Source organism: Lycorma delicatula, chromosome 1 (genome assembly GCF_047948215.1).
Source record: "Lycorma delicatula isolate Av1 chromosome 1, ASM4794821v1, whole genome shotgun sequence".
Lineage (NCBI taxonomy): Eukaryota > Metazoa > Arthropoda > Insecta > Hemiptera > Fulgoridae > Lycorma > Lycorma delicatula.
Genome location: NC_134455.1, coordinates 29,732,571 through 29,747,056, shown reverse-complemented (window position 1 = coordinate 29,747,056; position 14,486 = coordinate 29,732,571). Strand labels below are relative to the sequence as shown.

Here is a 14,486-nt window from a genome sequence, read left to right as displayed (position 1 = left end):
TTAAATTTAAACTTATTAATCAGATTAAGGCCTATAACATGGTATAATTAGATTATATAATTATTGTTTTGTTTAGGCGCTATATTACTCCTTTTGTTCTATTTAAATTCTACTATTACTACTTTTTTTTATTTTGTTTACGCGCTGTAAATAATTTTGTTTGGTTTTCTGTTATTTTTAAGAATAAAATATAAAAATTTTTAAAATTGTTTTCTTTCCATAGAAAATAATTTTTGTTATCTTTTTAATGATTATTAAATTTGTTCCCATAGTTTTCTATGAATCTCTTCATGTTATCTAGTCTATTTGATGCTTAAACTTTTTTTTTTCAGAATAAATAAGTAAAGAAAAAGTTAGGTTTTGTACATTTACTGTTTATTGTTTTATTTCATAAATCAGTTGATTTATTTGATCAGCATGAATGTTTAGGCCTTATTATTTACAATAATTGATAATCCTTAAACTAAGTTCATAAATAAAATTAATAAATACGATTTACTTTAGTTCTATAAAATAAAATTGTAATTTTTGTAAAGATCGTAACTAAAAGTGTACGTATTTTGAAAAATTAGGTATTAGCGTTAGATCGTTTACGTGATTTTTTTTTTTTTTTTATTGAACATGCGTGTTAAGAATCTCACCTGTAGTTAACGTTTGAGTAAAATGTATTCGACATGTATGAGAATAATTAACTTCTTAAAAGATACATCTTAATAATTACTGTTACATTTCCCTGTGTTTACATAAACTACGAATGCGTATTCTGCACGCTTTTAGATTTTTGGTCCGCTTCGATAACAGGTTTATTCGTGCGTGTGAAAGACTAATGCATTCAAGTTATTATATGGCACAGATTTTTCGTACGCTTTAAAGAAAAATGTTATCTAGAAGTTGTTTCGTGATAATTCTACGCGGTCTAGTAGGATTAAGTTTCGGTCGATGGTAAAGACGGCCGTTTATTGGATACAGCTATTTGCTGAGATCGCACCGGACGTTGAACCACCAATCACAGACGAGCACGGCCAGACTGAACTGAGTTCCCGTTGGGACACAGAAAACTCGCTTGTCGACCGTCTTTCTTTTTCCTGTTTAGCCTCCGGTACTACCGTTTAGATAATTCTTCAGAGGATGATATGAATGAGTGTAAATGAAGTGTAGTCTTGTACATTCTCAGTTCGACCATTCCTGAGACGTGTGGTTAATTGAAACCAACCACCAAAGAACACCGGTATCCACGATCTAGTATTCAAATCCGTGTAAAAATAACTGGCTTTACTAGGACTTGAACGCTGTAACTCTCGACTTCCAAATCAGCTGATTTGGGAAGACGCGTTAACCACTAGACCAACCCGGTGGGTTACTTGTCGACCGTCTATATCGCTGTAGTGCCACGCTTGACATCTTGTTTCTGACTTGTGTCTCGAGACATGAAGGTGAGGAGCCACGAACTTCCCCGAAATGAGCCGATCTCTTGCTCGAGTTCTCCTGACAGTCGATCCACGCGCGTATTTCAAATTCAACTTCTAATAAAGAAATGACGACTTGAACGTGAATTAATTGACGGCTTTTATTCATAATTTTTAGTTATACTTATTTATGAAAAAATTATTTATAATTATTTTTGAATAAAAAAATAAATATTTGATTAATTATAAATGTATTATTTCGATTATTTTTATCTTAATTTTTTTATTATTTCATTAACCCTTTCACCCAATACGTTTTTCTGATAGTCCATTTTCGACGAAAATTTGTACCAGTAGATTTTTTGATTCGCTTATTACGAATCTTAAATTAGTTTTTCAAAATTCAAAATGATGGGCAAAAAAAGAAATAATGCATTGTTGTTTTATAAAATTCCCTATACAAGGGTTTTTCAAGTCGTATATTACGAATTTTAAATTCGTTTTTAAAAATTCAAAATGGCGGACAAAAATCAATAAAACTTTGTTATTTATTTCATTAATAATTATTAATCTATTAGGACGTTGAAAAGTTATCGTTTCCCAGCATTAAATTCTAATTAAAAACAGCGAAGACTTTTTCAGCCTAATAGAATTACGATTTTTTTTTTTTTTTAAACATATTAATCAATAAGATTTTTTTCGAAATTAAAGCAGTCGTTTTATCAATTCTTTAAATTTATTTTTGTCTGAAAAATAATTATTTAAACCATTTAATTAAAAAAATATATACGAAATTCGTATATAACCATGTAATTGAATACTTAGACGACATATTTTGAGAACAAATTATAAGATTAAATATGCTTTTTGGCCTCTAATTTGATTAGAGACAAATTAGAAGTTGAATTTGAAATAAGCGCGTGGCTCGATCGTGAGGAGAACTCGAGCAAGCGATCGGCTCATTTCGGGATCCTCACCGTCCTGTCCCGAGACACAAGTTTGTTTCTGTGTCTGCAAAGAAACCCCTTTACGGTTGTTCGTCGCAGTAGAAGTCTGTGTAAGGGACCTCTACTAGAGCCGGATAATCTGTACCCGGTCGACCTGAAAAATATAAAGAATTTATTTAAAAATAATTTCACCCGTTTTTAATTTAACTAGTATCAAAAAAAAAAAAAATTAAAATGCCAAGTTTAGCTTTTCTATTATCTTGTTCCTCCTCTATGAATCATGAGACCTTGCCGTTGGTGAGGGGGCTTGAGTGCTCAGGGATACAGAGTAGCTGGACCGAAGGTGCAACCATATCGGAGAGGTATCTGTTGAGAGCCAGACTAAGGAATGATTCCTGAAAGAGGGCAGCAGCTCTTTCAGTAGTTGTTAGGGGCGTAAGTCACAATGACTTAAACGGCCATATCAACATCACTCAGTCCTCTGAGTACTGCGCAGCTGAAAGCAATGGAAAACTACAGCTGCTTTTTTTCCAAGAAAATGTGGCTCTCTGCATTTTCACATACCAATAATGGAGGCGCCTTCCTTGGTAAAATATTCCGGAGGTAAAATAGTCCCCCGTTCGGATCTCCGGGTGGGGACTACTAAGGAAGGGGTCACCAGAAAATTAAAAAATAACATTCTACGAGTCGGAGCGTGGAATGTTAGAAGCTTAAAAAAGGTTGGTAGGCTAGAAAATTTAAAAAAGGAAATGGGTAGGACAAATGTGGATATAGTAGGAATTAGTGAGGTTCGGTGGGAAGAGGAAGGCGACTTTTGGTCAGGTGATTTTAGAGTAATTAACTCAGCGTCAAATAATGGGCAGGCAGGAGTAGGTTTCGTGATGAACAAGAAGATAGGGAGGAGAGTGGAGTATTTCAAAACGCATAGCGATAGAATCATTGTAATAAGGATAAAATCAAAACCTAAACCGACAACGATTGTTAACGTCTATATGCCTACAAGCGCCCATGATGATGATGAGGTAGAGTGTGTATACGAAGAGATTGATGAAGCAATTAAACACGTAAAAGGAGATGAAAATTTAATAATAGTTGGAGATTGGAATGCAAGCATTGGAAAAGGCAAGGAAGGAAATATAGTGGGTGAATACGGGCTGGGCAAAAGGAATGAAAGAGGGGACCGACTTATAGAGTTTTGCACGAAGTATAATTTAGTAATTGCCAACACCCAATTTAAAAATCATAATAGAAGAATATACACTTGGAAAAAGCCAGGCGATACTGCAAGGTATCAGATAGATTATATCATGGTTAAGCAAAGATTTAGAAATCAACTCGTTGACTGCAAAACTTACCCTGGAGCAGACATTGATAGCGACCATAATTTGGTGATAATGAAATGTAGATTGAGGTTTAAAAACCTGAAGAAAAGGTGTCAGATGAATCGGTGGAATTTAGAGAAGCTTGAGGAAGAGGAGGTGAAGAAGATTTTTGAGGAGGACATCGCAAGAGGTCTGAGTAAAAAAGATAAGGTAGAAAATGTAGAAGAAGAATGGGAGAATGTTAAAAAGGAAATTCTTAAATCAGCAGAAGCAAACTTAGGCGGAATAAAGAGAACTGGTAGAAAACCTTGGGTTTCAGACGATATATTGCAGCTGATGGATGAACGTAGAAAATATAAGAATGCTAGTGATAAAGAAAGTAAAAGGAACTATCGGCAATTAAGAAATGCTATAAACAGGAAGTGCAAACTGGCGAAAGAAGAGTGGATTAAAGAAAAGTGTTCAGAAGTGGAAAGAGAAATGAATATTGGTAAAATAGACGGAGCATACAGGAAAGTTAAGGAAAATTTTGGGGTACATAAATTAAAATCTAATAATGTGTTAAACAAAGATGGTACACCTATATATAATACGAAAGGTAAAGTCGATAGATGGGTGGAATATATTGAAGAGTTATACGGAGGAAATGAATTAGAAAATGGTTTTATAGAGGAAGAAGAGGAAGTTGAGGAGGATGAAATGGGAGAAACAATACTGAGATCTGAATTTAAGAGAGCATTAAAAGATTTAAATGGCAGAAAGGCTCCTGGAATAGACGGAATACCTGTAGAATTACTGCGCAGTGCAGGGGAGGAGGCGATTGATAGATTATACAAACTGGTGTGTAATATTTACGAAAAAGGGGAATTTCCGTCAGACTTCAAAAAAAGTGTTATAGTAATGATACCAAAGAAATCAGGGGCAGATAAATGTGAAGAATACAGAACAATTAGTTTAACTAGTCATGCATCAAAAATCTTAACTAGAATTCTATACAGAAGAATTGAGAGGAGAGTGGAGGAAGTGTTAGGAGAAGACCAATTTGGTTTCAGGAAAAGTATAGGGACAAGGGAAGCAATTTTAGGCCTCAGATTAATAGTAGAAGGAAGATTAAAGAAAAACAAACCAACATACTTGGCGTTTATAGACCTAGAAAAGGCATTCGATAACGTAGACTGGAATAAAATGTTCAGCATTTTAAAAAAATTAGGGTTCAAATACAGAGATAGAAGAACAATTGCTAACATGTACAGGAACCAAACAGCAACAGTAGCAATTGAAGAACATAAGAAAGAAGCCATAATAAGAAAGGGAGTCCGACAAGGATGTTCTCTATCTCCGTTACTTTTTAATCTTTACATGGAACTAGCAGTTAATGATGTTAAAGAACAATTTAGATTCGGAGTAACAGTACAAGGTGAAAAGATAAAGATGCTACGATTTGCTGATGATATAGTAATTCTAGCCGAGAATAAAAAGGATTTAGAAGAAACAATGAACGGCATAGATGAAGTCCTACGCAAGAACTATCGCATGAAAATAAACAAGAACAAAACAAAAGTAATGAAATGTAGTAGAAATAACAAAGATGGACCACTGAATGTGAAAATAGGAGGAGAAAAGATTATGGAGGTAGAAGAATTTTGTTATTTGGGAAGTAGAATTACTAAAGATGGACGAAGCAGGAGCGATATAAAATGCCGAATAGCACAAGCTAAACGAGCCTTCAGTAAGAAATATAAGTTGTTTACATCAAAAATTAATTTAAATGTCAGGAAAAGATTTTTGAAAGTGTATGTTTGGAGTGTCGCTTTATATGGAAGTGAAACTTGGACAATCGGAGTATCTGAGAAGAAAAGGTTAGAAGCTTTTGAAATGTGGTGCTATAGGAGAATGTTAAAAATCAGATGGGTGGATAAAGTGACAAATGAGGAGGTATTGCGGCAAATAGATGAAGAAAGAAGCATTTGGAAAAATATAGTTAAAAGAAGAGACAGACTTATAGGCCACATACTAAGACATCCTGGAATAGTCGCTTTAATTTTGGAAGGACAGGTAGAAGGGAAAAATTGTGTAGGCAGGCCACGTTTGGAATATGTAAAACAAATTGTTAGGGATGTAGGATGTAGAGGGTATACTGAAATGAAACGACTAGCACTAGATAGGGAATCTTGGAGAGCTGCATCAAACCAGTCAAATGACTGAAGACAAAAAAAAAAAAAAAAAAAAAAAAATTATCTTGTTATTATAAGAATTGAGACACAATAATACGGCTGTTTCTGCAGTCAGTAAGTGGTTTATCAGCCAATTTTGCTAATTTTTTCGATATACGGTATTATCGTAATAATGTTTCTTAGTGAAAATTAAAATATTAATGAACAGACATTTTAACTTGCTATAATCATATCATTAGTGGATCGTTTTAGAAATTTAATATTTGTTACTCGTTTGCCCTTACACTAAATACTTTGAAAAAGGTTTTTATTAATTTCTTAATTGGATTAACAGTTAACCGTTTGTATTTTATCAACGAGAATTTTCCGTTGTTTTGAATTTGACCTCGACCACGTTTCCTGTTAACTGAATGTACAAGTAGACTCCAAAGACAAATGGACTATTTGTTTATTTGTATTATATTTTTCTGAAATATGCATTACTTTAATTAGTTTTAATTTGACTGTAGGTTTTTAGAGAAGCCTTATAAAAGCAACCACCCACCTCTTGTTTTCATACAAATTATTGGATTTTTCATTATTAATATGATTTCCTAGTACTGATTTTAATGACATTTTTAAAATTATAATAATATTGTGTAATTCAGGGGGATAGTATTCTTTCTGATACAGATGAAAAATTAATTATGCTTCCTGTGATTTTTTTTTACTGCAAAGCTGTTCCTAAAATGGTTACTCCACCACTGTTTGTGATGGCTGGTTTTCCTTTGTAAGTCCAATAATTTCATGAGTCCATATGAACTTCATCACTAAACCAAGTTTCTTGTAGTGCTTATTTGTATATTTTTTGTGTCTAGTTTGTCAGTCAGTTGTTTTAGCTTGCCAGTCTCTGTAAGTGTGTTGACGTTAAATGTTGCAAGAAGTGTTTTGTCTTAGTTTTTAGTCTAGTAAGTGCATTTGAAGGTTTTCCAGGAAGCTCAATTATTTCCAAGCATGAGGGTCTAGGTTCCCCAGAATCCGAAGATCTAGTTTCACCGCATACAGTGGGGAATTACACTGAGATAATCTCCTTTAAGATTACCTTCTGGGTTAGTTATCAGATTGATTGACTATTCCATCATGCCTAAAGGTTAAAGTTGATTTGGGAGGACAGATTTCCCCGTATCCTTACAGTAAACTCAGTAGTAACACTTCCGTGAGTACTTCCGATTTAGTTCAGAGAGGTCTTACTGTGAGAGAGAGCTACATTCAGCGAGCGACGTTCAGAGAGCTCTCCTATGCACGTGCACCACATGGAGACTTAAACGTCAGGTTAATTCTCCAATAAAATCCAAGGAGTTTCAAATTACCTTTTTCTGTTCTGGAAAATTGACATCCTTAGTAATATATATATTGTGCTGCAACCATGCTAGAGATAGGCATTATTTTATATTTTCAACTATAAAATTTTTTTCATATGAAATTACCTACGTGTATTGTAATGTTATCTGAACAGAAAAACATGAACATTTTTATACATGAAAATTTTTTCTGTTTTTTTTTCTACATGGAATTTTTTCTATCGGTGAATAATTTCTATCATAATCACATCTGTCATTTCATTTTTATTTCTGTTAATTTTATATTGTAAGTGTAAAAATCCAGTTTTACAGGACATTCTCTACTGTAGAACAACGATGAAACCAAAGCTCATTAGGATTAATTGAAAAACTATTTATTTTTATAGATGTTCTTATATGGATGATTTCATGCATAATCACTTCAAGTAGAATCTAAGCTGTTCTTTTGTGATGAATTCAGTAAATTGGATGGAACTATTATAAAAATCTTGTTCCTATACCAATTTATATTGATAATAATGTAATATTTAAATTCTATTAAAATAAACCTTCTTGTACAGAATATTTAGGTAAAACATATCTTACCCTAATTTTTCCATTAAAGTACTTTCACAGGATTCTACATCCTAAGTTATGATTGAAATAATATTGTTATTGCATAATAAAAATTTTAAAATAAAGTACAAAAATAATGAAAATTGCATATTAATTTATACGAGGGTTGCAATCTGTTACAGTTTTTATGAGATTGTCTCCCTCAAACACTGTCTGATAGTTTAACAAATTGAAATTTTGTTTATATTTATATACTCATATGTTATATTATTATAATATATTTACTTTTATGTCATCTTTATTAATTTGTAATATTTCTAAATTTGTGTTAATATCAGAAATAGAATGTTAATTGTTTATTAGATGGTCTGCCATATTAGATAAACCTAATTTATTATTTTTGTAATTTTTATAATTATCAAGAAATATAGTTTTAAAAAATCTATTTGTTTTTCCTTAATAGATGTCATTTAATCATTACATTTAATTTTATAAATTCTACAAAGATTATTAAATAAATTGCATATAAAAACTTTTTAATATAATAAATCATGCCTTAAATTAGATTTAATTCCTAAACATGCAATTATAAAAATATTATAAATAGTATGATGTTATAGTTTATACAGATGGCTTTAAAAACATTAATTCCGTTTTGTGGTAGGCAGCAGAATACATGTTTGGCCTCCACAGCATCACCAGTATTTTCGCAGAGCTGTTTGCTATTAATAAGGCCTTAAATATAATTAGCCCAACATTTCAACGTGTTCTTATTTGCTCAGATTGATTGATTGATTGATTGACTTGAGGTTCTAACTTTACGTAGCTTTATGTTTAGCTTTAAGTTGGCTGACACAAACTTCAAAAATTGTTATTTGTTGTAAATCTTTACTTTAGTTAACAAACACAAATATAATTATTAATTTTTAATATTTACTATGTATATACTGATTATAATTGTTTAACAATCAAAGCACATGTTTCATTTAAGTTTTTTTTTTAAGTGGTTGTAGAACATTTTAATTTAATCAACTTGTAGTACTGCTCATTCTATATACAGTTGCCCAAGATAAACCGAACCAAAACAAGCGAAGAACACATGAACTGTAAGGTGATATTATGCAAGTGAAACATAATTACCTACTTACTTGGGTTCTTTCATCTCTTACAGAATGTTCTTATGGAACGTTGACCACCTTGGTCCAGGCACAGTTTGGCCCAGTGAATCACTTTCACAGTGAGTTATAGCAACTTGCTGTAACTCAGGTTTCCACACAAATAAAAATCACAAGTGGATAGATCAGGTGGCTATGGAGCCCATAAATCCTTCAAGATAGTCCTGTCAGTTGTGAAAACTGAATGCTCTGCTTCCAAGGAAGTGTGTGCTGTTGCACCGTCCTGCTGTTAATATACGGAACTCATTCATCTGGCATCAGTTGCTCTATGAAGGGCTGGAAGATGTTGGCAATATAACGCACTGAGTTCACTATGTGAAGAAAATTTCACTGTGCACACCACACTCCAATCTTTACATCATGCAGCGATAGCTCGAACATTTGTTGTGGGATTTTGACTGACAAATTTTGAAAATTTTGCAAATTAACGTAGACACTGAGGTGGAACCATGTATCATCCATCATGAAGTAAGGGGTTGGATTGAGTATTGATGACTAGATTGATTTATTTTCTCTTGTATATATATATATTTTTAGTCAGTTTTACTACTGCACTCCTGGCTAGGTGATATTACATGGACTGCTTATTATAGATAGGTACAAGAAAATTGGTGTGTTCTAGCAGAATGGAAGTTAATCGTATAGTTTACTAATCTGCCCAATAATTTAAGCATATAAGAGTTTTGTTTGTTTCAACATATATCATATTTACCTGGAGTAGTAGTGTTTAATTTGTGAGTGATTTTTCAGAATCTTACCAAACACCTATGTCACTTTTCTGTACAATTACAGTATTCTAAAAATATTATTGTGGTGTTAATAATACAAAATAATAATATTTAGCAATGAATGGTGTAAATTATTTGATTCTGGAGATTTTTTTTTCACTAAAACATGATTTAGGTTTACATTTGTTTAGAATCATTTCTAATTTCATTTTCCTCATTCAGTTTTGATTGTTTTATTAAGCAAAACTAATATCATATTTGTAATAATTATATATTTAGTAACATTCGCGCCTATGTGCAATAAAAAAAAAGTTTTGTTGTTTTATTTATTATTTGTTATTGTATTTTATCATTAACCTTTTGCAGTAATTAGAAAATCTCCATCCTACAAATTTTGCCTCTGTAGAACCCATTTGCCACACAGAAAGGATTTTTTGTTTATTATAGTATTATGTGTTGATTCTAATTAATTAGTACAATTCCTTTTTCATTTTCTACAAAATTCATCTTTCATAAGTAAATGTAATTGGGTGATTAGCCTGTAGTTATAAAATAAATAAATTACAAGTGTGTTTTGATTTGTTACAGACAATGTTACATAAAACAAATCCAGTGCCTGTACCTCTTGCAGCTGCTGATAGTGGTGGTATACGTACAACAGTAGCTCCACCTGTTCGACCAGAATTTACATCAGAATCACAATGGAATAGTTCACCCGCAGTAACTGCCACAGCACCTGGTGTTACACCTGTTGTGTCAAGACCGATTCAGGCTCCTGCAGTTGTCACTAGAGAGCTTAATTCTACTGCAACTTCTCAACCATTTGGAGGTAATGTTCAGCCTAATATTATGGTACCAAGAATAATTGTGTTAACAGAAAAACAATAGTCAATGTATAGATTTTCCATTATTGAGATAAATTTGTCAAAAACACTTCACTTAAATTTTAATGACTATTTTAGGTGAATTCACCTACATTTTTTTTCTTACTTAAGAAGCATGATTAACATTTATTTGTATTACAGAGGAAGGAATGGAAAAATTACTGCTATTTATAAGCAATTGATATATACAAGAAAGAAGTCTTGTGTGTTCCTTTGTTTTTTAGTGGTGAAACAAGGTACCATAGGTAGAAATTTATAGGATCATAATATGTAGCACTTATGCTGTTTATTTAGAATTTCTTTTTTGTTACTACACATTATATTTTCCAATTTTTCTAATTATAAAGAATAATGTTTGATTACATAATAATTCAATTTTTATTTCAGTAAGTACTCAAGATATGGATATGCGTTCACTTCCAACCATTGATCCACGTATGGGTAGAATGGGAGACCAGGATATGAGGATGCCACCCAGTGCTCCTTTACCTAATATGGCACCTCTTAGAGATAGTTATCCTCCACCTGTTGATCAGTAAGAGTTTTTCTTTATAATTTTAGAATACAGATAATAGAGAGTATGTTAATAGCAGCAGAATCACAACATTTTTAATGAAACATTATTACAGTTAACAAAAGTGAAAATGTGTTTGCTAGATGCGTTAGAAAATTCTAAATATATTTAATACTTCAGCAAGTTGGCAATTGTGGAACTGTGTTTGGGTGGACCTTACTACCAGCTATATATCAGTAAAGCTGAGTCTTATATCCCAATCTTAGATTAGGTATAACCTGGAGAATGTGTTGAGAAATAATCACAAAACAAAGCTGAAGAGGCAAATGGCTTTTCACTCTAATTTTGAATAATATTTTCAACACACTGAGATGAAATCTCACCTTCAGGTTGATCAAGTGCATCATCTTTTGGAAGAAAAGTTCCTTCTTAAACTTAGAAGGAAAGCTTTCTTTCTGATCAGGATGCACATATGGAAACTTATGAATTGATTTAGACTTTGGTTGTGTTCATCAGAAATATTTGATAAAGATGTGCCATCTCTTTTAAGGAAAAAGACGTGATCCAAGTACAGTCAACTAAATACCTTCTAAACACTATCCATATTATGAGATAAATCCAAACTAGCATAATTGTATACTGATGAAAAAAGACCCTTCAACCCTAGTCAACCCATCAGTTTCATAATCCAGTATACTCATTCATGTAATTAGTTGCATAGTTTCACCTACCCAAGTTAACTGGGCTCCGTCAAAACTACTTTTCTCTTTTATTGGCTAAGTTTAATGTATAGCAGTTATTTTAGTTACCTAAATATGGTTACATTTAATTAATTTTAGTTTTTCATTGGCTAATTTCTAAGAAGTTTGTAACTGTGTCTGATAACTTCAAGGGATGATTCATGAGATAACGGAAATTTTGCTGTGTGGACTGAGGAAGAGTAGTAAATATGGTGGGCTGCTCTGTGTAGTTGGATATCTGTAAAGGGGAGCAATTGACCAGCCATATTCATCAGTCACATTCCCTTGTGACTAGCAGAATGTCTAAGCAGGAGATGTGAGATTCTATCCTGTCCAGATTTCAAGTGTTTGATTGGGTCAAAAAAATTTTCAAGTGGCCGTGATGCACTGAAGAACAAAAAGTCACAGACATCGTCCATAGACCAACATCAATTATGACAACATTGGTTGGTGACATTGTGGAAGATGACCACCACATAACCATTGCTTAAATTGCATCAGAGTTGGACATAAATGTTGAGAGTGGGCATTCATTGTTATCAGACACTCTTGGATGCAGCTAAGTATCAACAAGGTAGGTTCCATGTCTTCTCACTGGAACAAAGAGAAATGTCCAGAAAGGCATCTGTCAGCAGCTTCTGAATCGCTTTAAGAAAAAAGTAGAGCCATTTCTTTGGATCATATTGTGACCTACAATAAAATGTGGATCCACCAGTACACCTCGGAAAGCAAGAGAACAAGTATGGAGTGCAGAAAAGTGGTGAGGGAGCATCGACCAAGGCCAAGAAATGCTTATTAGCTGGAAAAGTTCTCGGTACTTTGTTTTGGGATTCAAAAGGTGTGATACTTATTGATTTTCTGCATGAATGAAGGACTGTAAATACGGCATACTACTCTGAATGACATCAGGGCTGCTTATTGCAACAAATGACAGCAACCGATTCACATCATTGATTCTCCACAACAATGCACAGCAGCATACAGTAGCTCAGACTTGCAAAAATTCATTGGATACCTCTTGAACATACATTGTACAGTCCAGACTTGTTATGGTGTGATTTCCATATGTTCGTTTCCTGAAAGAAGCTTTAGGAGGGGAAAGATTCTAATATGATGCCACAGTGCACAATTGGTTATTTGGGCAGCCATCTTGTTTTTTTGATGAGATGATCAGGAAGCTATCTATTAGGTGGAGAAATAAATGTATTTCTGTTGAAGAAAACTATATAGAAAAATAAGGTAACTAATTTGTAATTTTACCTAATATCAATGAAGCTATGTAAATAGATTCCAGTTTATATTTGAATGACCCTCATAAGTGTTTACAATAATTGTGTTATCATTTAAATTACTGATTTATTAGTAATTTATAGTATTTGTAATTATTATTATTTATATGTTAGTAATAATAGGTTATCTTTATAGAACTTAGTAAGTAAAAATATATATTTTTTATTATTTGTTTGACTGAAATTGTTGATTGAAAATGTGAAATGTTTTTTTATGCTTATGCTGGTTGTCTGCATTAAAAAATAATTTACCAACTTCTTACTTACTTTCAGTAGATTTATTACTTAAATCTAAAAAAAAAGAAAAATGGAAGCAAAATGATTAATCCCTAATAACAAAAATAAATTTACATTTACATTATACTGAAAATAATTGATAGTAACTATTAAAATAAATATATATAAGTTTAAAGCTGATCACTTTAAACTTTTATCTAAGAATTACATCTGTAATGAAAGTGAACATTCAGTTTTTAACCAAAAGGCAAAGTTACTATTAATAAAAATAATTTTGTATTTTCTATAGAGAGAAAAAAAATAGTAAGTTGATTTCAAATTGCAACCAAGTAATATATAACCACATATCCAATGTTAGAGGGGTAAACATTTTCTGCATTAACTCCAAAGTTTGTATATATATTCACATTTTTCGTTGAATCGGTAAATTTTATTAAAAAAATTTCAGCTCAACTTAGTTAAAATATATTTCAGTATAAAAAGTGTATTAATATATATATATTTTTCTGATTCATTGGTAATGCTTATATAACATTTTGTGGTAATTCAGGAATTATTGTGAAAGTTTGTCAGATAATTAAATAACTAACTACTGCTTATGAGCTGTAAAAATAAAAGTCACAAAATAAGTGGTATTTCATGACTTCTACAATTTTCTGGCCAGATTTTTCTTTTAATTTCAGTAAGTTTAAGAACTGTTTGTAATATGCAAGAAATTATATTGATATATTTATTTTTACAGAAAATATTGAAATTTATAATTTGATTAGATTTTTTTTTGACACTTAAATCCAACAAAATGTATATATATATGTAAAACTTATTTAATGTTTTAATACAGAATATGTTACTATGAAATATCAGAATATTTGGATTTGATATAGTTTACTGCTTTTATTGTTATATGAACAGATATTTTATAATGCAATTAATTCAATCTATTTAAAGTGTATTTTGATTATGGAAGTAGTATTGTGGAAAACATGGATTTATTCCTTTTTTGAACTGTGTTAATTCCATTAAGAGACTATTAATTAATTTTAGATTATTAATTTCTGTTTTACTAATATTACCACTGCCACACAACCTACAGTTTTAACGGGTTACAGAAGACTGATTTATTCTTAATATTTTTTTCCATTTTTTTTAGGAAATAATATTTACTGCTATAATAA

General features: G+C 31.8%; 1 protein-coding gene across 1 annotated transcript in view; it reads left to right on the top strand.

Annotated features, from left to right (window-relative positions):
* CstF64 (cleavage stimulation factor subunit 2 CstF64) overlaps window positions 1–14,486 on the top strand; it is a 70,818-nt gene that overhangs the window by 46,702 nt on the left and 9,630 nt on the right. Inside the window, exons 6-7 of the mRNA XM_075382236.1 lie at window positions 10,236–10,476; window positions 10,919–11,066. Coding sequence (XP_075238351.1) covers window positions 10,236–10,476; window positions 10,919–11,066 — 389 coding nt within the window. The remainder of the gene's footprint in view (window positions 1–10,235; window positions 10,477–10,918; window positions 11,067–14,486) is intronic.